Raw genomic sequence first — 27,933 nt, forward strand, 5'->3', positions numbered from 1 at the left:
ACTCAACTAAATGGATTGGAATATACAGTGACTCTCACCTTTAGAACTATATGAAACATCACCAAAATGCATCCTTGCCATACTGTCAAGGACTAATGAATCAGATAATGTTAAAGACAGTAGTTAGTTACCTTAGCTACCATTTGAACCTAATCTGGCTCATGTCATAGGTAGGAAATCATGTTCCTAAAGGAAAAGGGAAAGAGAAGTAACTGGGAGGTTCACAGACTTGGCCCAGGTGCTACACCCTACCTGGAAAATGTTGCAGCAACAGCATCTACTTTATAGAGCTGTTATGAGGATTAAATGAGTTAAAAATATGGATCTGGAATACAGCAAATTCTAGATACATGCTCTTGGTACTAAAGAAGCACTGTGTATACACTACATTGTCTATTTCTCAAAATAATTCCAGTGCTCATATATTATTACATGAAAGATGAAACTGGATTTCAGTGGTTTGTCCAATAAAGTGATGGAGCCAAGATTTGAACCCAGGCTGATTTCCAATCCAGTGGAAATTACTGGCTTAGGCTAAGGGGCTGCATACCAGTAATAGGGAAAGCAGAATCCACACCCCTCTATAATGTTCCACCTCACCAAAATTGAGTCTGTTGTGAAATATACAAATCTCTCACTTCCAAACAAATACAACCAAGTTTTTTTTTTTTTTTTTTTAAATTCAGGGGTAATGGTCATTTTGTGGGTCATTCAAGTTCTTTTCCAGTTTCCTCGTTATTGCACTGCTGGTAATGGGAGCAAGAGGAGGGAGGAAGTCATATCAGTCTGTTTCACTTCCATGTGGTTGTTATTCAAAAACATTCAGTAGAAGAGGGGTTGAAAGATGCAGTGGAATTAACACGACCTGTTGTTTCTGTGATCAGTGATAATCCAGCTTCCTTTATGAGAGATAATAAAGCCTTGGTAGGTAGTAATGAAATGTTTGAACCAAGAATGAGATTTGAAGACTTCCAAGTCTTCAACTCTGACTAACCAAGTAACAATTCAGAGCTGTCAAAAACACTTCCATCATTCTCTAGATCTCCTTAAAATCTATGAAATTCAACACTTTCAAAAGTCATCACATGTACTTATAAGGATTCGAACAAAATTCAGCAAATTCCATTTCATTTTGTGTTTCAATTTTAAATAGGAACAAATTAATAAATAGCTTTTGGGGTTTTAATCTAATCTGAATTGTAAAAAAAGAAAAATAAAATTCATGGTCAGAGACAGGCATGGACTACAAAATACCAAGCACAACAAAGTTGAGATTTTACAAAGCAGCCATTTAACATAGAGTAAGACACCTCTCATTTCAGTATTACCATACTGAAACCAACGAACACACCATGATAGAGTCACTGAGTAGTTTTTAAGTAAATACCCCTGCATATTTTCTCATTGCCCTTCCCTTGACACACTGTACTTCACAAAAATTCATGTCCAAGTTCAAAGGCAAGAAAAGAAGACAGACAGACGGCAGTTTTTAAACAGTCCAGCCTTAGAAATATGCACAGAATTTATGCCTGTTTCAAGTGCTCTTTCCCCTTACCAGAGGGTACAATTAAAGGCCCATAGACAACTTCCAAACAGAGGCCGGCCAAAGAGAATTTTGGTCAGAGTCAATAGGAGTTCACCACCCTGACCATACACAGGAATAACTCTCCCCAAAAGGAATAAATAACTATTTTGGCAACGAGCACCCTGAAAACACAAGGACTGGAACAGCTCACATTAGAGCCCACATTTGGTAAAAATAAAAAATTCACTCAGTGGCCTAGAATCAATATGAGAATAATGATATGATCTGATGCAACCAGGAGAAAGCAGGGGGCCTGAACTTGAGACCACTCCCTGAGAGATCAGCTTGCGGTCTGTTTCCATAATGCTGGCAGAGCCAGGTTTCACATGGGCCTTCTGATTTCTTCTTTTTCTCCCTGTGTCCATAGACGTCATGTCGATACTAAGGGCACTGCATTTTTCTCAGTTACCAGGAAAGCCAGAACGCATTCACAGCAGCTTAAAGGTGGGTGGTAGCCACATGTCCATCTGCCATTTAACTCAGTGAGTGTGTGCCCTGAAGTAGGGCAAGATGGGTGGTGGGAACCCACAGCTCCCTCAGCCTGTCTCAGTTCCCATCTGCTTTTCAGAATGAGCCACTAGTCTTCCGAGGGCATAGAGATGCATATTTTTCCTACAACAGGCTCTTAAGAACAAGCCACCTGCTTCATCTGGCATCTAACTGAAGAAAGAGCCTGTGATTCAAAACTAAACTCAGTCTGCAGCAGCTTGGATTTTCCAAAGATGGCCACAATAATAACTCCTTCCCAGATGCTCTTTTAAAGTGACTATGGCACGATCCCAATGAAAGGAGGGCTTATGTCCCCTCCTCTTGTATCTGGATGGATCTGTGGCTGCTTTAACCAATAGAATTTGACAGAAGGAACACTATGGGACTTCCAAGGCTAGGAAATAAAAGGCCATGTGGATCCTATCTTGTCCTCTGCAACCCTAGTTTTTGGACCTCTGAGCCACCATGTAATAGGTCGAACAACTCTGAGACTGCCATTTTGTAAGGAGGCCCAAGCCACATCAAGAAGCTACTTGCATTGATGCTCCAGTTAGCAGCTCTAGCTGAGGACTTAGCAGGCAACACCAACTACCAGACCTATAACTGAAGACAACTCCAATATCTACCGGACCCTGAGTTACTCCCAGATGTTGACTGTCATCAGCTGGGCCCCAGAGAGCAGGAAGCAAAGACAAATCATCCCCACTATGCTTCCATAAATTCATGACCCACAGTCTGTGAGCCAAATAAAAAAGTTTTATGCCATTAAGATTTGTGATGGTTTGTTATACAGCAATGGTAACTGGGACACGCTTTGGGTGATTTAAGGGTCATTTTAACCATATACGATATTTAACTCATATGCTTATTCTAGAGGTTAAACCCTGAGGGAGAAGAGATTCCACTCTCTGTCTTACTTACATAATAGAGCTGTTATTAAAAGGAGATATTGCATATGTATTGCATATGTCCTCAGTAAACTGCAGTATACAAGTACTTGTAGTAATTATAGGATTTATCACTTCAAAATGAACAGAAGGCGTCTGTTATTTCACTGTTGTATATGACAAATAGGGAAAGACCAATATTTGAAACCCAAAACCAGTTCAACTTGGGGCTAAGAAGTAACCTTAATAATTGATAAGTTCAACCATTGTGTAAAGGAAATAGTCACCCTTGGCAGACACCAAAAAGCCATCTCATCAGCTGGCAAACTGAGCCCAAATGTTGTTCTTGAGTCACCTACCCCATGCCCAAAAGCAGCATGACAATAGGCAACTAGGAAGAGACAGCAAGACAGATGGGGCGGACACCTCTGCATACCTCTGAGTGCTCAGATGAGCATTTACTTTCCTAGAAATAAAAATGAAATGAATAAAGGATGCCTATTGACATTTTCATTCTTCCTTTCTGATCTGTTAAGACATACTTAGCCAACATTATCCTAAACGTCTCCATTTGCCCTATAGCTATTGTCCTGTGATAACTTGGATCGAGTACAAATGTGCTCTAATCCTGTGTTTTCTCCCACCTCTTCTGTATACTATTTATTATTGATTCATTCAACAAACATTTATTGAGTGCCTACATCATGCCAAGATTTGTTGTGGGTGCTGAGAATACGGAAGTGAACAAGACTTACAAAGTTCCTATTCTCATAGCACTTACACACTGGTGGGAGAGAAAAACAGTGACTAAGTAAACTATTCATGAAAGAGTTTCAAATAGTAATCAGTACCACAATGAAAGTTCCACTACAGGAAACTTGCAACCTCAGGATGGCTGCCAGCACTTCTACTCCAGGGAAGACTCAACAGGCCACAGTGGGAAAAATGGTGATTATACAGAATGGGACAGTTGTAGGCCCACGACTGGGTCTCTCACATAAAGACAAGGATAGCAGGTGCCCTTTAACTGCTTGGGGAGGTCCCAGAAAGGCAGGGGAGACTATGGAAAGATAAAATGAAAGATACGTTATGATCATATTCAGTTTGGAGAGAGGCAATTTGGGGTGTAACACAAACTTTTTTGCCTAAATCTACCCTATAAACTATGCTTAAGAAACTTTTAAAAGGCTTCTGCAGAGAATGGAGTGTAAAAATAGAAGGCACAGCCAAATAAGAGTATCTCTACTCAAAAGGTTTTACATAAACCACTTATTAAGGGCCCAGAAGAGTTTGACATTGCTGGGGAGGGGATGCTTTATCCAGTGCATGTAAATGCAGCTGTGCAAGACAAGTATACTGAGAACCACATGGTTATGGCAAAACAAACAATAGTTGTAATTCTTGGAGCAGAAGGAAGGAGTAAACATTGGCAACTGCCCATTCTCCTAGACACACGGTATGCTTGCATTTTCATCTATTCCATTTGGATTAGGTGAGGCCAAGAGAACTGCTTTAGTCAATGAATTGTGAGTGGGAATGATGTGTGTGAGATTCAGTAGAAAGATGCCAGTGCAAGTGGGCGATTCTCCATTGTTCTCCTTCCCCTTAATGCGAGAGCCAGTGATTTTCTAAACGGAGGTGACTCCATCAGTCTTGGTCCCTGAGTGAAGGTAACATGGAGTAGAACTATCTATCCAAAATGGACACATGGTGCGAGTGACAAATAAATAACTATTGTTTTAAGTCATTGTAATTTTGAATTTGTTCCTGCAGCATAACCTGGACTTACCATGACTAAAATTGGAAGAGTTAGGGCCTCAATTGTGAACGGAAGAAAGGATGTTACAGTGAGAGTAACAAATGCCAGATTCATATCCAGCAGGAGTAATAGCACTGCAGAGCCGAGGAGACCAATCTTGAAGGCTACTTTCGAACGTTATTGGACAGTGTGGATATGGCAGAGGACTTCCATGAGAGGAGAGGTGACTTGGGTTCCAGCAAAGATTCAGAAACAAAGATTTACCCACATCCATTGACTGTGCTCCCCAGATGGCTTGAAGAAAAAGAAGCAAGTGTCACAAAATATCAAGCCCCAAAATTTATCTAAGTTATTTTTTCTTTCCTATATAAATTCTGTTTTATATATCCTTACAGGAATGTCAGCTTTATTATTTAAAATAAGTTACTATTATCTAAGTTATTTTTTCTTTCCTATATAAATTCTGTTTTATATATCCTTACAGGAATGTCAGCTTTATTATTTAAAATAAGTTACTAAAACACTAAATACTTAAGAGTAATATACTGTAACATAACTTATCTACAGTGATTTTTTGCAGGGGATCCCCTGCTTTGTTATGTGGCTAATAGCTTATCCACCCTGACATAATTCAGGTAAACATTTACTTCCTTGGAGGTCACTATTACCATCCCTCATCCAATGCTCATATTTCTGATAGTGTATGTAGCGGAAAACAGGAATAGTCTTTCTGAGGCCCAGAGCTCCTAAGAAATAAGACGGATAAAAATAATCAAATAATAAAGGAATATCTGATCTAGACTCAGTAATTCAAAAATACTCTTTTAGGTATCTTAAACCACGAAGTCTGGGACATCAATCCTGTGAACTCTCTAACAGCAAACATCATACATGTGAGCATAGCAAAAAAATGCCTTCGGGCGGGGCGCGGTGGCTCAGGCCTGTAATCCCAGCACTTAGGGAGGCCGAGGTGGGCGAATCACGAGGTCAGGAGATCGAGACCATCCTGGCTAACACGGTGAAACCCCCGTCTCTATTAAAAATACAAAAAATTAGCCGGGCGTGCTGAGGGGCACCTGTAGTCTCAGCTACTTGGGAGGTTGAGGGAGGAGAATGGCGTGAACCCGGGAGGCGGAGCTTGCAGTGAGCTGAGATTGCACCACTGCACTCCAGCCTGGGCGACAGAGCAGACGCCATCTCAAAAAAAAAAAAAAAAAAAAAAAAGAAATGCCCTCATTATGAGTTTGGGTTTAAAACCAAATATATTCAGTGAGGACAGTAAGACCCATTTATGATTTGTAATGTAATTCATAATTTTGCACAGATCCTACCTGCCACAAATACTTACAGAAAAAAATGGTATCTGTATGTATATTGTGCACAACATGAGACTCAAATTTTTGGCCAACAGGCAAGAATTAGCACCAAACATGCATTTAAGTAGGGCATACTTTCCACCTAATTCTTAAAGCAGAAAATGATAATTTAAGAGCAAAATACAATTGAATTAGAAATTATACATTTAATTTCCTTCTAGGGAAATAACCAGAATGAGCAGAGTCACTTAATTTCTGATACCCTCTTTCTACATTTTGGTACCGGAATGAAAACTTTCATACTTTTTATCACAGCTCAACACAACAAACACGCTAAAAGATATTCAAGCATTTCAGCATAATGTTTTTGATGAAATCATGAGCATGACAAACCGTAGAGCCAAACAGAATAAATGTCATCAAACAATATCTTATGGAGTATGGGGACTGTAAACTGGCTTAGGGTGCCAGCCGGCTGAAGGAACACCTAACGAGCAGGATGACTCTGGAAACTGAAAAATAAAAAATATACCACTCTCTCATGCTATTATTCTGAATTTCTTTATGTTAATGAGCAATGATACACATAAATGAGAGCAGCAGCTTTCAAAAGTATTTCTTATTGAAAATATGACCATAATCCCAAAGTCCCCAGATATAGCATAGCTCACGTACGATTTGAGTACAATACAGAGAAGTAAGATCCAAACAAAAATTTTTATTTCCCTGAGGAACAGTCAGATGATCCCTACTGGGTTTGACTAATAAGGATAATTTTCCTGACGTGGGGGACTTTCCAGGGCTGTATGAATGGTGATGTTGTGTACTTAGAATTGCTGCTATTTTCAGATTCAAAAGCACAGCGGAGAATTAACATTGCGTGGTCATTCTAGTTTTCCCAAATTTGTTTAACCATGAAAATCCTTTATAAAACCATGGTATTCTCCCCATCGCTGACCTACCTCAGAGTTTTCTACCGCTCATTATTTTAAGGCTCACAGAACCTGAGAAGTACATTTTACACGCTCCAGTTCAGAGTTGCAGCCAACATAAAGGTTTTTCTTTTTCTTTTTTTTTTTTTTCCCCTCCCAGACATAGAAAATACCTCCATAGAAGCAGAATTGAGAGGGTCACCAAAGATTCTGTTTTCTTCTTATTGAAATATTTACTTTGCAAATCCACCAATCTCTGTTATAAATGAAACATTACATGAAGTCCTGAGAGGGAGGAGGAGCCCATGTTAAAACACAAGGCCTGCCTCAGAAACACTTGAGAACAAGTTAAGAAGTGACATTCACTGTCTATATGCCTTCTCATACATCTTGACACCCGTGAAAAGGAAGCAGACACCCTGGCAGACGGGCCACCTTGACTGTACTGACAAGTTCGGTGACAAGCTTTATAAAAACAGTTCTACCTTGTACATTTATAAAGCCTGCACTTTGCTGCTTTTGAAATAAAACAAAACCAACCCCAACAAAAATGCCCCAGGCAACAGTGCTGGCCATGGAACTGGTGCCAGAAATCCAGGCAGGACGCTGCTAGCAAAGGAATGTCATCTTTTCAATATGGAACAAGAAACAAGGCTCTAATGGGGCCAGCCTGCCAGAACCCCAGCTTTTCCCCTTCACCCCAGACAATGCTAGCTTTGTACAGGCAGAGATGCACACAGAGTTTTATTCCTCTCTATTTTTTTTTTCAGGGATGAGTTCTAGGGTCCACAGAACAAAATTTTCCCTTCTGGTGTTGCTAATCCATATGACACATTTAATCTTCTTTTCTGAGGTGGAAAAATACTCAATAACAACAACAACAACAAAAAGACATCGTTCCTAAAAGGCACAAGAGAAATTCTAATCCCAAAGAAACTATTACGGTAGAAGAGAGTGACAAGAAGATATTGAGAGGGATGTGTGGTTTTCACGACATGAGCATTGTGTTGTGCTGGTATGACTGTGGCACTTAAGGACACATGTTTGATACAACAGGAGAACAGAAAACAACGGTTTCATCTGGTGTTCGTGGAGTGATCTGTTTCCAGAGCTAGAGAGCAAGAACTGGCTTTGTAGGTCCTAATGAGAGGCATATGTCAGTCTCCAGCAGCGTGCTTTTCAAAGGGATTTTCTGGGGTCATTTTGTCTGCGTGTGATTTTTGCCTCGTGTGATGACACTGGAATCTAACCCCTGATAAAGGCCTACCTCTATTGGGTAAGGATTTCCCAGTTTCTCAAAATGTCAAAGCTGAATGAACTAGGAATACGGGGATGTTTAGAATCATAGGCCTTGAAAAGATAGTTTGATAAGTTTCAGGGAAGCTTATAGAAATGTATTTAAGGAGGTTCCCAGAGTAACCATTTCAGTAACAGAATCGGATTATAAATCAAAACCACAGATGGTAGAAGCTGGTCTCATAAATTTTTAGTTTCCTCACCTGTGAAATGGAGGGGGAAACAATCGATTCCACCTACTTCTCTAACTATGATGAGGATCAAATAAAAAAAAACCTATGGCAGAAACTGTTAGCTCGTCACCAAATCCATGATTTCTTTCCATAAAAGTAGGTCTGTACCTGAGCACATGGCTAGACTACATCTCCAAGTTGACCTTGCAGTTGGTTTTGGTCACGTGTCCCATTCAAGCCAATGAGGTATGCCATTCCTGGCCGGGGCTTTTAAGAAGCAGGTGTACTGCCTCCCCCATGCTCTCTTTCCATTCTGGTAGCTAGAATAAGATGATGCTAAGAACCTAAGAGGATGACAAGCTGCAGCACTGGCAGGAGTCCTAATTACTGTGTGGAAGAGAGAAGGCTGCCAATCAGGAGCTGATGTGAGAAAGAAATTCTGTAGCAAACGTTGTACCTTGTGGGGTTTATTTTTACTTCAGCTAAGCCTGGCTTAATTTAATTCCATACATGAAAATGCATTAGAAACACTAAGGCTAGAGGAATGTAAGACATAAGACAGTTTTATTATTTCTGTGGTTTTACACAAGTACGTGGGTCAGGAGGGAGGCAACTGTAGAGAGCGGGAAGACCAAGGGCTCTGAGCCCTGCCCTGACAAAGAGAAGCTAGAGGGGGCTGATGAAGAAGGAAAGCCTTCCCAGACAATTTCATTTCATATCACCTCTTTACAGGCGTCCACCCAGGAGAAGGAAATATGGAAAGCTCTCTAACTTTTCTAGTAGAAGGTGGAGAAAGAAAGAGGATAATTGCAATAATAACAGACTTTTAGTTTGTTATAACAAAAACAGCAAATGAAAGTGTTCTAGATATTTTCAAACAACAAACAAGCAAAGCAAGCATTTAAACAAGCATTCCTGAACATTTAACTATTAAAAAATGTATAAGTCCCTTAAAACCACCAAATTCAATAAACTATTTTTACCACGCCAACACAAGGAAAAAAAAAAAAAGCGTTGCAGGCTAATTCAGAATTCACCCCTCCCTCCAACTTCCTGTTTATTCATACACCAGAAGAAAAAAAAAGGCAGATTTTTCGGCTTTTTCAATCCAAAATCAGTTCTCAATTTGTTAGAAGAAGAAAAGTGTTTTCTCCTTCAGTAGGATTACTAGGAAAAGCTAGATTGTCATTTCAGCTGTCTTGAGGTTCCTCGATATGGAGGTAGATTCTCTAAGTTGAGATTTTTCTTCTCTTTAAAGCACTAACAGCCCTCAGTACTCTTCCATTTCAGTATATCATTCCAGCCACTAGTTCTTAAGAGTTTGCCTAAAGATAGTATCAAAGAGAACATATCTTTTGCAATGAAGGTTAACTGAGGTAGAAGGCAGAAATTACTAAGAAATGAGCTAGACTTTGGTCACCAAAGACCTTGTCCTGCTTATAAATAATTCCATGAATGTTTACATGAAGGTATCATCTCAAGCCCTATGTAATTAGATGCAATTCATTATATAATTAGATAAAATGTATGAAATTAATATACTGTTTGCACTATTATGCAATTATGTCTTATTACACGTTATTTATAACTACACTAATTGCTGTATAATTAGATATAACTTACGATAAAAGCACATACGCATTAACGTCCTACTACGTGCCTCCCTAGCACTGTGCAAAGCCCTAGTAATAAGGCTGTGACAAGAGAGACCTGCCCAGCCCTCCTGGAGTTTATAGCTGACATTAAACTAATGACTTGGTAATAATGACTTAATTTCAATTGTGTTAAATGCTACAAAGGAGAACAATAGCAAATGTAAAAGAGGGGGACCTAACCTGGGGGTTCCAAAGGAAGGCTTCTCTGAGGAAATGCTATTTAATGAGTCCTTTTGAATGTCTTTAATATCCTACGGATCCCTAGTTGTTTACATAGGGTTATGCAAAATAAATGTTAACAGAATGGATAGATTTCCATTTTTCCACGTAACTCTACATAGGCAATTTAATTCTGAGCCCTCTTGCCTTCCAGCCCCAACTTCAACTTTTGCCTGGAACACTCCTCTCCCCTTCCTCATCTGGAAAATGCTTATACATCTATAAAATCACATCTTCTATAAAAGCTTTCCATGAATGTGTCAGAGGGATCCGAGGCTCCTTCTCTGTGCCCATCAACCCCTTAGCTACAATTGTCACAGCGCATGCCACACTGTTTCCTTGCTCATTCGTTCATCCATCCAACGAATATTTACCATTTACCTGTAATCAAGGAGCTTTGCTTTAAAATGCATTTTAAAACTTTTTTTTTTTCCTTCTTGTTCTCAGCCTTAAAACGTACTTAAAACTTTTTGTTTCCCTCCCTTCCCACTAGACACACTCTTGTACTACTAGCTTATCTAATTAGACACTTACTTAGAAGTTCCCGGAGCTAATTTTAAAACAAACCAGGTATGGAGACCCAGCTGTGAAACTGCAAAGATTACCTCACAAGGGTTAGTCTATAACCCAGGCATTGCTGAAATGACGACAGGCTACGCTCCAGGTGGACCGTGACTCAAGACGGCCTCTGGGACAGAACACGCAGAACTTGCACCCAGCACCACTCCCACATGCCCCCACCCCTGCTCCACGTTCCCCTTTTTAAGACCCTCTCCACAGCCTAAAGTTTGGAATGGTCTTTTACAGACTTGAGCCTGGTCATTCCCCAAAGGCCAGAATTTAAATCCTTTTACCACACCTCGCTTCTCATGTTTTCTGCCTCCAAGCAGCTAGCAGCTGGACTTGAGCCAGTTACATCCCTATTATTGGACAGGCCTGGTTCTGTGTATTTTTTAGGCACCGGGATACAGCATTGGAAAGAAAATACACACAAAACTTTCATTTCTATATCCTGGAGCCTGTCTCATGGAAGGTACTTAATAAATGTCTGATGAATGAATCAGGGAACACATAAATCCTCCACGGTTGGCAGATTATAACAACAGGGAACAGAGAGCCGCTTCTCGGGTCTATGAGGGAATCTACTCTGTGTCATCCAATATCGTAATGAACTTTATGGCAGGTTTCATAATTCATTTTAGCTATCACATGTGGCACATGGAGTGTCCTGTTTTTGCTATTGTCTTGGGTATGTTATTTTGTTCTTCGGGATCCATACTGTAGCAAACCCCTAAAACAGAAGCAACTATCAGGGTGAGGAAAGCTAAAAATATTCTCCAAAGCGAGCATCATGTTCATGTTTATCCACTCCAATTAAAAACAACAATGTGGTTTTAAATGGCCTTGGTCAAATAAAATCATTAAGCTCATTTAAAGTATTTAATAGAAGTTCTAAAATTAAGTGCAGACATCCATCTTCCTGATTGCAAAACTTTCTGTGACTGAACATTCTGCTTGCTGTCCGCCAGGAAAACCCAGCCCAGCAGCCGAACGCTGTCATGGAGATGAGGGCCTCCCTCTCTTCAGAGGCTAGCAAAACAAAGGCAGATGAGAAAAATGGACAAAATTAGCCCTGAGGGACTGAGGGGGCTAGTGGAGTTTAAACTCTTAAAAGACTGCTTTAAATAGAAGGCTACCAATGTGACCTTCAGCAAGCATTTCCTCTGCGCCCTTGTGGAGAAGACACGCCATCACGGCTGTGCCAGGCCTCGCCCTGGGGCCTTCTGCAGGACAGGCTGGATCGTGGCCCCCAAAGGTTGGCTTAGGGATAGGAAGTTTCCACCCATCAAAGGCAAAATGTAGAGAACAAGGACAAAGCTGCATCTGGGAACATGCCCACGTGTGGGTTCTGCCGGCTAACTGTCTCTTGTTGGGACAGACTGACTGCCTTGTAAGAGCTTCCTTCTTAAATTTTTTGTTGCAGAGATGTCATTTCTTTTACGAAATGATCAAGACAATATGTTTTTTTAAAAATATGCCCCTATCTGTTAGTTTTAAATTTGGTGGCCTATGAAACCCCCACACTAGACCATAACACACCACTGCTTCAGACCTTCTGTCTTAGGGTGGCTGAAGCAGTGGGGTGTTTTCTAACAGGAAAAGCATTTGAATCCCAGCTCTAGCAAAGGCTAGCTGTGTGTCCTTGGCCAAGTTCCTTAACCACTCTGACCCTCTGTGACCTCATCTATAAAATGTGGGTCACGGAGCCTACCTTGCAGAGCTGTTGTGAGAAGTAAACACACTATAGTTAAAAAAAAAAATGCCCAAATGCCTGGTATACAGAAGGCACCCAACAAGCGTCGTTTTTCTCCTTCCCTCTACTCCACATTTGGACGTGCAAACACTGGAGACCTCTCACTCCACATAACCAAGCCCTAACAAGAAATCAGTGCCATTACTGGGTTCACTACTTTTATGTCTGTATTTGACATGGGACTCAGTTCAAACTTGTGGATTTGCTTTCATTTTACTGATAGGCTAAGGCCCAGAGAAGTCAATGGACATAGCCAGGAGAAGTAGAAATGGTCTGAGAATCCAAGTGTTTGGTTTCTGACCTAAAATGCTTTCTCTCTATGACTCACACTGCTGGTTCCTTCTCAGCCATGAGATCCCACCTGACCCCCATCACATCAGGCCTCTTTGACCCCTGTGAAATAGAATACCCCTAAATTATTCTTTATCAGACCGTTCTGTTTATTGTCTTCCAAATTTGAATTGTTTATCATCTGTCCCTTGTATGAGACACTAAATTCCATAAAGAACTTTGTCATGTTCACTGTTGTATCTCCAGCACCCGGCACAGGGCCTGAAACTTAGTAGGTATTCAACAAATATATGCTTAAGGATGAATGATTGCTGAATAGGGTTGTCAGAAGAGACTTACCCATCAAACTAGGGAATAATAGAAGATAGTATGTAATCAAATGAAAGCTCTGGTAGCCTCTCCCTTTTGCAAGGTGACTTTGTCACTTCTCCCCTCAGGAGGTAAAGTCCATTTCTTCATCCACAGAATCCAAGCTTAGTCATGTAACTCGTTTGGTCAAGAGGATATTAGCAAATGTGATGCAAGCAGAGGTTGAAGAGTGTTTGAGCACGGTTATTGTCTTCTCTTACTGATGGGAACCCATTCACCATGTGAAGAAGACTCGGCTAGGCTAATGGTGAGCAACGACATGGGGAGAGGATCTGGTCATCCTGCCAAGGCCCCAGACATGTGAGTGAGACCATCCTAGACCACCTGGCCCAAGCCAAGTCATCCAAGACAAGAAGACCTGTCCAGAATGATAATGAATAATAAATGTCTATTGTTTTAAGACATTAAGCATTTGAGTTATTTGTTAAGCAGAAGAAGCTAACTGATATAACAGCGTAGAATATGTTCCAGAAACCTCAAGGTGCAATGCCAGGCATTTCTGGAGGTAGCTCAATTACATGGATATTTCTAATTTCTCTGATTTTGGATGACGGGAAAGTGGGAGTTGAGTGTGAAAGGAAGGGTGGAGGAACGACCAGACATGGCTGAAAGCTTCTAAGGCATGGAGCCCCGGGCAGGTGGATGTGAACTTCTTTTAGCAGTGTGGAAGTGGAGCAGCAGACCCAGGCCCACAGCCCAGCAAAACCAGCTGGCTTGCCACTTTTGGCATGAGAGCTTTGGGACACCAGCTTCTGAGTTTTAGAAGTTGTAAGAAGAGTAACATCATCAAGGGCTAAATCTGGTCCACTGCTTTTGTAAATAAAGTTTTATTGAAACATAGCCATGCCCATTTTTTTTTACATATTAGCTACAGCACCTTTCATGCTACAATGACAGAGTTGAATAATGGCAGCAAAGACCACATGGCCCTCAAAGCCTAAAATATTTACTACCTGACTCTTTGCAGAAACAATTTGGCAACCCCTGTACTAGGGTAATCCAGGGAGGCTCCATGGAATAGTTGGGTCTTAACCTGAGCCTTGAAGGAAAGAGGCAGTGTTATTTCGGTAGAAAAGAATGGAAAACTGCAGAAAGAACACTACAAGAAGAGTACTAAGATTATAACTGATGTTATATCACCGTGTGCAAAAGTCATTATAACTTAATGATAAAACAAACAATAGACTGGGAGCAGTGGCTCACACCTGTAATCCCAGCATTTTGGGAGGCCTAGGTGGGTGGATCACCTGAGGCTGGGAGTTCGAGACCAGCCTGACCAACATGGAGAAATCCCATCTCTACTAAAAATACAAAATTAGCCGGGTGGGGTCGCACATGCTTGTAAAGCCTGTAATACCAGCTCCTCAGGAGGCTGAGGCAGGAGAATTGCTTGAACCTGGGAGGCGGAGGTTGCAGTGAGCCTGGATCATACCACTGCACTCTAGCCTGGGCAACAAGAGTGAAACTCCATCTCAAAAAAAAAAAAAAAAATCAAAACAATAACTAAGCATGTATGTGCCACTTAGTACCTATCACTTAGTATGTGCTAGGTACTATTCTATATGCTTTATACATGGTAAAAACATTTTATCCTCACAACAATACCATGAGGTAGGTAATATCGCCCCCATTTTTCCAGATGAGAAAAAGAGAGAGTTGCACCAAGCTAGTAAGTAACCTGGCTAGAATTCAAATCCCAGCATTCTCACTCTAGACTTCACATTCTTCAAAAGCTATAAAAATGGAAATGGAAAATATGATTAAGGCCAAAATTTTGCATTAAATTTTAGCTATGAGCAATAAGACTGTTTTCCAAAGACATTATTTTGTCCTATTATTTTCTTTTTAATATTGCTTTTTTTTTTATACTGTTAAACATTCTTGGCTAACCACACTGCACATTCATTTTGTGTGCTCTTTGTCCCCTACACAAAAACTGCCATTGCTCAGCTGGAAAACCCCTAAACGGGGCATCCCTACCGTGTGTCTAGTGGTTATGCTGCCATGGTAATGCTGTGTCAATATAGCAGCCACTGATCATTCCCAGAGATGGACCACACCCATTTGTTAAATTCTGACCACCATCATATGGCTGCAGCAGAGGCTGAGACTGTCACCCGGTCCCCAGGAGGACGGAAAGTTCTCTTCCCCAAATAATAGTCAATTAGGTCATCCTGGGTATGACAGGCAGAAGCCACTGTAGGCATTACTTCTTGAAGATACACCAGGCTCTGGGAGTCCTACTTTAGAGCAGAGGTTCTCAGCTTACAGTAGTAATCTTTGATTTCCAGCCAAAGGTTGGGCCAGTTTCTACAGGTCAACCAGGGGCCTGTGGTACATCTGCTGGTATCCTAAAATGATATCACACACTGGGCCCATAGTAAATATCAAATGAAATACAGGCAGAATTCAAGAAGAAAAGTTGCTTCTGGATTCATTACCTTATTATATCACAAGGGAGAGATTCCTAAGAGATAGTTTCCAAAAGGATTAACCTTTTACAGATTACTAGATAATAACCTTTTCTAGAGGGTATTTTGGCAATCTGATTCAAAGGCCTTAAAAATATACAAAGCTACTGATCTAAAAATTCCACTTATACTAATTTATCCTTAGGAAATTTTGATCCTAAGGAAATTTTCAGAGATATCCCTAAAGGCCATACATTAAAGTGTTATTTATAATTGAAAAACACTGTAAGCACCTTAATTAATTAGTTAAATAAATTTTGACATAACCATAAACTACTATATTAATTGTATAACCATAAAAGCTATGCAGTTGCTTAAATTTGGGTCATAAAATATTATTAAAGATTAAGTTACAACCAGTATACAACACAAAATTTCATTTTTCTGAAACAATAACAATACACATATACTTACAGAAAAGCTGAGTTTTACAGGGGTTCTCTCCCAGGGTAGGATCATGGTTGTTTTAATTTTCTATTTTGATACAATAAATTCTATACTGTATTGATAATTTTTTAAAATGACAATAAAATTATATTTAATTTTTTTAAAGTTATATTTCTTTTTCTTTGGCTGTTACATTTTACTGGTACCTCCTCCTGCTTCTCAGTTCTGTGAATTCTGTCACTCTATTTTCCCAGCAAGCTTAAATGTAGACCAAGTCTTTCTCAATGACCAGGGAGAAGGGCAATCCACCCACAATATAAAAAGTATCAAATTCAACTGGTTGCCGAACTCACCTGACCTTATTGGGTTTATAGCTCTGTTAACAAGATACACCATAATATGACTCTGTATCACTTAACTGAGTTTATCAAAGTTGTTTGTGCTGGTATGGGTTTTGTTTTTATTGGGTTTTTTCCTAAAAAGAGTCAGAATCCCAAACTAAGGTCAGATAACTCACTGACCATAAGCTGATTAAAGCAGTTTGTTCCATACAGATCGTGAAACAGCTTCATATGCAGCTCCTAGTATGTGCCACAGAGACACGTTGGATAATGATGAGAGCAGGTAAGCTGAATTACAGCAGACCTCATTCAGATTTCTGGACATGAGATGACTTAACATTTTTCAGAAATAAAGAAGTATCTTTTCATTTACTTTTCAAATAAACATTAGAAAATGATTTATTTATATATTGCACAACAAGTGGACAAAATGAACTAGCTATTCCCCTGAAACCTTTCCAAATCTCAGGATAAATTTAAGTAGGTTCCGCTAGGGGTTACTAATAATAAAGCAATAATTGAATGAACAAATGTCTTGCTTTTTAGTCAGTTGCCAACTGGTTGCCCATATAACCGACTACCATGTCAGAATCTACTGGAGAAAAGAGAATTGCCATAAAACAGCACAATCCCAGAGGCAGAGAGATCTTCCTAAGCCTTTAATGAATTTCCCAAAACTGGCCTTACCTTATTATAGTAATAAACCATAATAAATATATTTCAATGATTTGAAAAGACAGGAAAAACTCACAAAATTACTTTGAGGGGTTGAGTGACATTTATGCATTTGTTCAGTCTTTAAGCACCCACGATATGCCAGACTGTGTGTGACATGCTGGGCAGTGGAGCAGGGTCCCCATCCACCTTGCGTTCATAGGCAATCAGACATGCAGTACAGTCGTCTAATTACAAAAATGACACCCATTCCCCCGGCCCCCTCCACATCTAGATCACTTATTACTTTGAAGCTCTGCCCATTAAGAAATTGAGTGGGGCTGGATACGGTGATGCACACCTGTATTCCCCGCACTTCGGGAGGCCAAGGTGGGAGGATCACTTGAGCCCAGGAATTCAAGACCAGCCTGGGCAACATACGTGAGACCCCCATCTCTACAAAAAAGTTTTCTCAAGTTGACAGATTAGTTTTATTTTATTTAAAAGAAGAACAAAAGTTGAGTTTATGTTCCTACCTACTGAGTCTAGGCTGACCTTACGACTTGCTTTGCCCAATAGTGTGGCAGAAGCGGTAATGAGATGCTTCTTAGCCTAAGCCTCTGGAGACCTGACGTGCTTTTGTTCTGTCTTCTGGAACCCTGCCTCTGTGAACAAGCCAGGGCCAGCCTGATGGAAATGAGGGATCACATGGAGGAGAGCTGAGTCTCTCCACCCCACAGTCAGCACCCCCAGAAGCAGAGCCAACTAGCTAACCTACAACTGCCCAGAGATACATGGTGGAGCCCAGCCAAGTCCAGATGAACCATGCAGATGAGTCTGGCTGAAACTGCTGACCCACAGAATTGCAGGCTGAATAAAGAATTGTTGTCTTAAGCCATTTAGTTTTAGGATGGTTTGTTATACGACAGTGCCTAACCAATATATACAGTTTAGTGCTAACTCGGATAAGCCAAATATAAAATGCCATGGAGTACCTGTAACATTATTCCAACATGTTAACAATTACAAATGAATCATGCAATTTAGATGTATAAACAACAGATCTAAACAAGCATCCAGAGAGGACTTAAAGAAGTTATATATCTAGGGAAGGGCTAGTTCAAGACAGCCATAGTTCCTTTGAGAAATTTTTTATGGATGAGTTAGTTATATTTGCCTTTGAAGTCATTGTTTCTTTTCTTTCTTGAAAATAAGAAGCTCTTTCACTCAATTAAGACTGTTGGACTTGATAACAATTGTCTTGCTTGATTCAAGGCAGCCATATACTACTCCCTGACACATGTTCAGCCTCCAGTATTCTGTAGGCAGGAATTTTAAATCCAGCTCCCCTTAATTTATGACACACATACAGTAGCAAGTCCCTACAGGCTGAAAATCAAACTGTAATTCAAAGGCCACAGAGCTGAGGAAAACAGCCAGGAGATAAATCCCAGTTTCAACCTTGGATTCCCTGCAAGTTGATTCAGTGGACTGTCAGTCATATTCAAAAATAAAATAAAACTACAGACACCAGACGGCACGTTCTAAAGAGAAACAGAATGATACTTCTCAAGATTCTTCCAACCAGTTCTTTGTTTTTGTTTGTTTGTTTTTTGAGACAAAGTCTCGTTCTGTTGTCCAGGTTGCAATGCAGTGGTGTGATCTTGGCTGGCTGCAACCTCTGCTTCCCGGTTTCAAGTGATTCTCATGTCTCAGCCTCCTAAGTAGCTGGGACTAGAAGCACCAGTCACCCACGCCTGGCTAATTTTTGTATTTTTAGTAGAGATGAGGCTTTGTCATGTTGGCCAGGCTGGCCTCAAACTCCTAACCTCAAGTGATCGCTCACCTTGGCCTCCCAAAGTGCTGGGATTACAGGCATGAGCCATCACACCTGGCCTAGCCAGTTCTTATCATCTAAAAAGAATTGTTATGTGGGGGTATTTTAAGGGCCTTAAAACCTTTGACCCTAATCAGTCATTTACAGAAGTTTCTGAATTTGAAACCAAAGATCTATAAGGAAGTAATAAAAACCACCGAATATAACTGAATTCACCACACTGATGGGAGGTGATGTTACACATCCAGCCCATTTCTGGAACTGGGTAGGTCACCTCCAGAAAGTACAAGGAGAATGAGAGTTCATCAGGTACAGAGGTGTGAACACTCACCTTACATCCCTCACAGGCGCTGACCCCATAGTGGTACCCTGATGATTTGTCCTGGCAGACGAAGCAGGGTTTGTACACTCGAGGGGGAGGAAGTGGAGATGGGGGGCTTGGGACGAGTTCCTCAGAGCTGGTGCTCTGTGTTTCAATTGCTATAATAGAGATGGGGTAGAGGGAGAAAAAAGAGAAGATGTATTTTAGTTCATTACTTTTTTCAACAGTGAATTCATATGCGTCTGCCCCAAATTCAGCAATAACACTAGCAGGGATGAGCTCATAAAAACAGCTGTCATTGTAGGCCCAGCAGTGGTGACACTGACATTGATGTGGTGCTCTACGGTTTACAAAGCAGTCTCATACATCTCTCGCTTGTAGTCCACAGCTCACACAGCACTGTGAGGGCCATGGTTTTTATCACAATTTTACCCACAACAGAAACAGAAACTCAGAGGAAGGAAGCAACTTGTCTAAGATCAACAGAGCAGTGGTAGAGCCAAGACACAAATTCAGATAATCATACTACAAACCCCAGTAGCTTCTGATTTGTGTAGAGTCTCAAATGACTTGACCTTGTTGCTCACTTAACCAAAAGTAAATTTCCTTTGGGCCGGGCGCGGTCGCTCACACCTGTAATCCTAGCACTTTGGGAGGCTGAGGCAGGTGGATCACCTGAGGTCAGGAGTTCGAGACCAGCCTGGCCAGCATGGTGAAACCCCATCTCTACTAAAAATACAAAAATTAGCCAGGTGTGGTGGTGTGCACCTGTAATCCCAGCTACTCAGGAGGCTGAGGCAGGAGAATCACTTGAACCCAGAAGGCAGAGGTTGCAGTGAGCTGAAATCCTGCCATTGAACTCCAGCCTGGGCAACAGAGCAAGACTCTGACTCAAAAAATAAATTAAATTAAAATTTTTAAATTTTCCTTTGGACAAATGAAGAAAATGCCCAAATTATTCATTCAACAAGTGTATTTAGCATGATGCCGCCATAACTGATCTTCATTAATAACAATATGGGTAAGACCCTTGCTACTCAAAGAAGGCTCCTTGGGCCAACATGCATCAGCATCACTTAAGATCTTATTAGAAAAATAGTATCAGGTCCCAGCTCAGGCCTATGGAATCTGAAATCTGCATTTTGATGAAATCCCCAGATGACTAAATGTACAATTAATGCTTGAGAAGCAGTAGGTTAAACCTAATGATGACACAGAGTGGTGCGATTCACTTTTAAGTCATGTTACTCTTTAATCTAGATTTTAAAAAACATAATCCTCTATACTGTTATCTAATCACCCAAATTCCACGGGAAATGGGAGTTCACAAAATATAAGAACGGGGTGTTCTCCTACCCCTAATTCTCCAGAGTTGTACTCAGAATCAAAGCAAGAACTGGCTCTACTTGTATCACAGGTAAACATGCTCATAAAATAAGACGGAAATCAGGAAGGGGAATTAAAGTGGTTAAATGACGTTCCAGAATCCTCTAGTCTCCAAATTGCTTTTCAATACACAGTATAGTTCCCAGAATATAAAGTTTCCAGTTGCCCTACTGCTTATAATCTCCCAGAGTAGATATTCTCCTGACTGGATTATCCTGTGGGCAAGCTTTTAGCAAGTCAGGTCGACTCTACCCACTACGCTTACTGTTAATCCATCCCCATATCACTATGCTGCTACCACACCATGCTAGTAGTCCACCATCACCTCTCACAACTGATGCAATAGCTTCTTCATTGATCGCTTCATGCCCCTTCTTCCTACCTAGGGTCTAGTCTTCAAACAAGCAGTCAAGATAGTTGTTCAAACGTTAAAATCCATTTCTTTCACTTGCCTATCTAAAGCCCTCCAATAGTCACCAATTAGATCAAAGTCAGACTCCTTAGTATGTTCTACAAGGCTTTTAATCACATGGCCTTTTAGCAGCATCATTGCCTTCAGTGAGTTCCCTAATTTATTGAGTTCTATATAATTGGCATCTATTCTGTCTTCTGAATAGGCCAAGCTCTCATACCAACTGAGGCTATTGCAATAACTATTTGTCCTTTCTGGAAATTCTTAGACCTTCAAATATCTGGTTGTTTTTCATTTCTTAGATCTCAAAGCAAATGTTTCCTTCCCAGAGATGACTTCTGTCATTAAAATGCCCCTCTCCTCTCCATTCCTGGTCACTCTGTCTCACTATTTTATTTCCATAAAACCCTAGTGTTCAAATTTTAGATGTCTGTATATAATTTTATATTCTACATCTGCCACCCCCCATACTCTGAATGTTGAGTTTCAGAAGGCAAAGAAACTCATCTGCATTATATACACCTGTGTTCCAGGACTAGACGAGGTCCTGGCACATGGCAGATAATCAACCAGTATTTATCAAATTAGTGCATGAACTTTTTCCTTTTCCTTTTTCTTCCTCATTTTGAGCACTAAGTGCCCCCTCTAAGTTGTTAAATGAGAAAATTAAACCAAATAGCTCTTATACTCCTTTGCTTCCTTAAAAAAGTAATTAATTAGCCCTTTGGAACAGAATCAACTATAATTATAGTATTTTCATAATTCAGAAGAATCTTGGAATGAATTCATTTGAGTAGTGCAGGTCCTAGTAGATAAATCTATTATAGTCTTTACTGGTTAGAACCGAGGTATCTAGGATGAAGATAGCAATCTTGAGTATGTTATTTCTGGCAGATAGGAAGCCCTTACTTTGAATAAGTTGGCACAGTGGTAGCAACTGTTTTATAGAAGGGTTGGCATCCGAGATGTCACTAAATCTTATCAGCTATTAAGCAGTAGATGCAAAAGCCTTCTTCACACGGAACTAAACAGCTTCACTGAAAGCAAATCAACAAGAAAACACTATTTGCTAAAATTACAAAACAATGTATCACTCTTTGTTAAAAATCTAAGAAAAAATACACACGGAATCACCCACAATCTTTTCACTGTGTACAACCTTCCAGAATTTTTTTCTATGCACATAAATGTTTCGAGTTTGTCTACTAATGTGGAATTATACTGAGATTGCTGGGGACTTTGTTTAACCTATGATGTCATCGATTTATTTCCTTGTCGATAAATATTTTTCACAGAAAACATTCCATTGTGATGAACATCTTTGTAGCTAATCTCAGCACATCTTTATTTCCTTCAAATACACTACTGAAGTGCATTTATCAGATCAAAAGTTATTTTATAAATATTTTGTTTTTAATGCATTTTGATAAACTGACTTCTAGAAAGGCTGTGTGGATTTACACCCCTGATATTAACATAAGTGATCCCCTCCCCAGATGCCTCTCAGACCTTTTGGAGTGGTTTGATTTGTGTGCTTCTACTTCCATCCATGTGCTTCAACAACTGACAGAGTCATGTCATCACCACTACGATCAGTCTCCCACTGAGTTCTTCACAGAAGGAAGGTGGGGAGGGGTGTGTTTTAAGGTCCTACTCACTCATGTAGAACAGCTAATCTGGCTTGTCTGGGAAAGTTGTAAATAGAATTCTGGTGGGGCTGGAATCAGCTGTCAGAGCTATGCCCTGAATTTCAAAAGTGGGTAGTAATTTTCATAAATATGCCACTTCAAACACATGCACTGAAGGGAGTCCACCATTTCATCTTCCCAAAGAAAGGAAACAAAATTGTGCATAATTTAATACCCAAAAAACTTGGGGCAAAGCACACAAAAAAACGTGAAGTCTACTGGATGTTAAAGATTCCAAAACATTTTGTGAAGATTGGATCTTTTCCTATGGATAAGAGTCATTTATAACAAATGAATGAATCCAGAAGGCTTTTCCTGAACAGTTGCCATGAATGAAAATGTTCTGTTGTAAGTAATCAATAGTGAGAGCCCTGGACTTTTATTTAGGTTGTGGTGATTTCACCAGAAATTCTAGGAACTTTCTCATATGAGTACAATAGATTCTCAGACTGTTCATGTGTTCAATCATTTGTTTGGCTGAGTGACATAACATGCCAGGCATTGCGCTATACGCTATGGACAGTGATAGTATATAATCCCTTATCCTCGACAAATTTGGCCTAATGGAGAATAAACCAACAATTACAATACAGTGGGTTCCAAACTTGGCTGCACACTAGAACTAGCTGGGGAGCTTTTAAACGTCCTAATGACCAAGTTGTATCCCAGATCTATCATGCCAGAATGTCTGAGAATGGAGCTAGGAATTGCCCTTTTTTAAAAATATTCTCTTTTAGCTGACTGTAAGATTTAAAACAGCAAAACAAAACAAAAAATAAAAATAATAAAAGATATTCCCAGGCGAATCCAAACTGAAGTAGTTTGGGAACCACTAACATAATGCCAGAGAGAACTACAGGCCTTATTTATCCCAGGAGAAATCAAGGGAGCCTTCCAAGAGGAAGTGACCAGGCTATATTTTTAAAGGATAAATTGGTTCTTTCTACTATTTTTATAATTTGAATCCCACAAATGCCATAAATGAACATAATTTGAATGCTACAAATGCCACAAAAACAGAAAGGGAAAAGTGTTATGTACGATCCCAAACAAAATCATCTTTGGAAAAATTTTCCCACCGGTAGTAAAAAATTAAGTATTTGACTATATATATTCAAATATCACCCTCAAAATTGATGGTCAGTGGTCTTTTATTTCCTCTATGTGGCCTATAACACTGAGAACAACGCAAGGAAAAAAAACATTTTCAGTGGTATAGTCTATCAGATCACCAAAGCTTGCCTCAGGCGAACACGTCAAGACAAGTTCTAGAATTATAACCAGGATATGGCATCGATATAAAAGATTTGTACTTTAATGCAATCTCTTGCCTTTTTGGTAAGGTAGCAAAAACATACTTTGGCAAAGTTTCTTAGAGCTCCTTTTCTTTTTCTGCCTTCCTCCACTACCACCCCCCCAAAGAAAGTCAGTGAGAAACCAGCAGGGGGACAGCCCATGGCTTTCCTTTTACCAGTCATTTTTGGTATTTAAGGTAGATACAGAGTGCTCAGCCATTGATCTGTTCACTGTCATCCTGCTTAAATCAATAATCTATTAGTCCCTTTAAATTAGAGTTAGATTCATCAAAATACCCTTGAGAGGCCTCAAACATTTTGTTCCTTATTCCAGGCAAGCACAATCAGTCTATGGAATGATAAAATTTTTGCTCGAAAACTCTGCCGGCTCAGCAGACAATGTGTTCTGTATTAGCTCATTCAGCGATCTCAGGCAGGCCAAAAAAGCAGTTTTTAGACTTCCCAGGGGGGAAAAGAGGCTTGTGTCATTCAATAAAACAACTACATTGCAGCCATCCTGATGTGATTTCAGTTTGGAGAAGCAGTCTTTGAGGAATAATTCGGATCTGCTTTTTGTCTCCTGCTTTTATTTATTTCCTTGCCTACTTATGGACTTACTCAGTTCTGTTTGCTGATTGAATGCCCAACAAGCAGCAGCCTCCAATGTGGCGTCCAAACTGCTAACCAGATGGGCTGCCCTGCTTCGTCAGGGAATGGGCAAGTCAGAGGAACTTCTGTTACTCCGGTGAGATGGATGCTTGGCTCTGTGGGTCCCCGCCCAGAGCACAGTCAGCACCAGTGATGCTGAGAGGGCTGCTCTGAACTGCACACATGAGTGGAGACAGTGAGCCTCAGGGAAGATGAGAATGAACCAAACCTGCAGCGTCGTCGGAAGCTTCTAGCCCCTATTTTAGACCTCTCCACCCCCACAACATACAGATAACTATCAGTAAGGGAAGCAAAGCTAGAATCCCCTTCCTTGTATAATAAATTAGTCATGGGACTCATTTGCCTTTAAATCAATGTTCCTCGAAGTGTGGTCTGCAGCAGGAGAATTCTTGAGATTAGGGAGGACATTTGCTTTAAATTCGTGTTTTTCAGACTATCAATGGTGAAGCACCATTTCTTAGTCTTTCCCCCAATCCCTCATGGATTGATAAAATTCAATACAAATGAATCTCCAGGAAATAGGAGTCAAGGAAAAACAAAGACGTCCAAAGCATGAGCTCCAGCTTTTTTTTAAAAAAAAAAAAATTTGATTTAACGGGCATAAAATAACCCTGTCAAATAGCTGCAAAAGTTTTGAAACACTTGCTCTCAATGTCTGAACTTCTCTCACTGCGGACGGGCACAGGTCTCCGGATTGCATTTTGAGAAACAGTCTTCTAAAAAGACTTCAAACTCAGAAGTTGTTTGCAGACAAAACAAAAACAAAGCTAAACAAAATCTCCTCCAACTGGGATGGTACAAAAGCAGAATTCCCGAGTTCCCACTGTCGAAGCTTTCTTAAACACTGCCACGACTCTCAGGTTGATTCACTCCCAAAAGAAAAGAAATTAACATTGCTGCCTGTTAAGAGGACTTGGCACTTACGAATTTAACTCACCTGAGAAAACACAGTATAAATGTCCTTGTTGTTACAACACACCTGAGTGTCATTTAAACACACAGAAAGTCTTCGACAATAGCTCCCTTCACAATTCCTTACATGCTTGGCATTTTTCTAAAGGTTAGATTAAGTAGCAGATAACATTTTTAAGAGAGCTCAGTATACTTTTTTTTTTTTTCTTTGTGAGAGCTAATTTACGGCTGGCTAAACCATGTTGACAGATTTCAGGATTTTAGGTTGGGTCTGATTACAGGCAGGCAGGCAGGCATCATGCATTAGGAAAGCCCAGCCTTTTTTACTAGAACCTTCTATGATTAAGACAGTATTTTAATGCACTCTCTGGGCAGCTGAGCTTTAAAAGAAAAAGGAGTTGTAAAGCAAAAGACATTTCCTGCATGGCCCTAGGGGAATTTTGAGCCCAGAACTCCGAATCCCAGTGGAAGGGAGTAATTTCAGCTAATTAAGGGAGAAGAGCGAAGTTGGATTTGGTCAAAATGTTCGTTTGGACTTCATTTTTGTTGGCACCAAAGAAGGCCGATCTGGATTTTTTTCTCCCTTTTTCTGTGGATTCACTGCAGGGCTGCAAAGCCTACAGCTCACATACATTAGGGAGAGAGTCAAAGGAAACGCCAAAGTTCAACTAAAGTACAAGTAATTAGAACCAGATTCTCTGCTGTTTGCATGTGCGCATGCGTGTATGAATGTGTGTGTAGACATTTTATGAAAATGTAATTTACATGCATCCAAACACTTGGGGCACGGAAAGACTCCACACTGTTACTCACTTAATTTTTATGTCGCCTTTTCAGGAGAGGATCTGCTTTTAATCATGTTTCAGGAGAAACGGTTTCCACACACATGGGTTTTGCAAATCTGTGAATCGCATCCTGAAATTAGGTAATTGCCAAACAAGAAAAACTCTGCTTTGAAATCTTGCCTTACTCTGCTGCTGGCTTTGTTATTATTAAGCAGCTCCAAGATTAGTCCCGGGTTTGGGGTGGCCAGGGAGGGAGGAGGATGGGGAGTGAAGGAAAATATCATTGTGGGGCTTTGGCAGTCTTGACTCAGTAACCTGCCCGTGACCCTGAAGAAGTGTGTGTTTGCCCGGGTCACCAGGGATCCTGGCCGAGGGCTGGAGCTGGGTTGTGAGAAACCCTGCTTTTCTGACCACACATGCAACAGGTGCTGAACATAGGCAGGAGACAAAAGGAAAGGCTAGGGGAAAGATTTTGGTTTTGAGTCTTTAGTAAAGCCTTGCTCTGCAAAGTGTGGTCCTGGACCAGCAGCGTCAGCATCACCTGGAAACTTGTTAAAATGTAGAATCTTGGCCCGGCACAGTGGCTCACGCCTGTAATCCCAGCACTTAATCTGAGGCAGGCAGATCACCTGAGGTTGGGAGTTCAAGACCAGCCTGACCAAGATGGAGAAACCCCCGTCTCTACTAAAAATACAAAATTAGCTGGGCATGATGGCGCATGCCTGTAATCCCTGCTACTCGGGAGGCTGAGGCAGGAGAATTGCTTGAACCCGGGGGGCGGAGGTTGCAGTGCCCTGAGATCATGCCATTGCACCCCAGCCTGCGAAACAAGAGTGAAACTCCATCTCAAAAAAAAAAAAAGGAGAATCTTGGCCCCACCCCAGAAATGCAGAATCAGAATAGGCATCCTAACAAAACCCCTTGATCATTTTTATGCACATCGATGTTTGAGACACCCTAACATAAAAAATGTCTTGTTATTGTCCTAACCTTCCTGTAATTCCATTTTGCTGAGTTAATTTAGCATCAGAACTCTGTCAACTTGCCCTTTGCACAGGTCCTTACTAAATACTCCGCCTTGTTAAGTACTTAATGCATTAAGATCTTCAGGCTCTGTGTGTTTATGCTCATCATAAACCAGAAGTCTCCGTTCACTCTCACAGAATTTTGGCAGTGGCTTTTAGTTGGCAGTGTGTTCAAAGTTGTACCAGAAGAGCCTGAACTAAATCGTAATTACTATTTACTGAGCGCCTACTGTGTTAGGGGCCATGCAAAGTGCTTAATAGACATTAGTTCATTTACTCCTTCCCCATACCATGTGGAGGAGAGGGAGAACTGCGCACCTTAGAATTAGGAAATGTAAAACACAACAATGCTTTCAGCCTTTATAAATGAGATTTACATGACTTAATATGTTTACTATTATCTCACCAAACCTCCCACCTTTTTAAATTCTCATTTTCCATCTCCCTGATTTATTTCCTAGGCT

The 27,933-nt window shown here is 40.5% G+C and overlaps 1 protein-coding gene across 3 annotated transcripts in view; it reads right to left on the reverse strand.

The window, feature by feature from the left end:
- RARB (retinoic acid receptor beta) overlaps positions 1-27,933 on the reverse strand; it is a 772,903-nt gene that overhangs the window by 117,555 nt on the left and 627,415 nt on the right. For all 3 annotated transcript variants that reach the window (XM_028843631.2, XM_028843632.2, XM_015132297.3), the window contains one exon: positions 19,307-19,455. In XM_028843631.2, coding sequence (XP_028699464.1) covers positions 19,307-19,455 — 149 coding nt within the window. The remainder of the gene's footprint in view (positions 1-19,306; positions 19,456-27,933) is intronic.

Source organism: Macaca mulatta, chromosome 2 (genome assembly GCF_049350105.2).
Source record: "Macaca mulatta isolate MMU2019108-1 chromosome 2, T2T-MMU8v2.0, whole genome shotgun sequence".
In the NCBI taxonomy this organism is placed as follows: Eukaryota; Metazoa; Chordata; class Mammalia; order Primates; family Cercopithecidae; genus Macaca; species Macaca mulatta.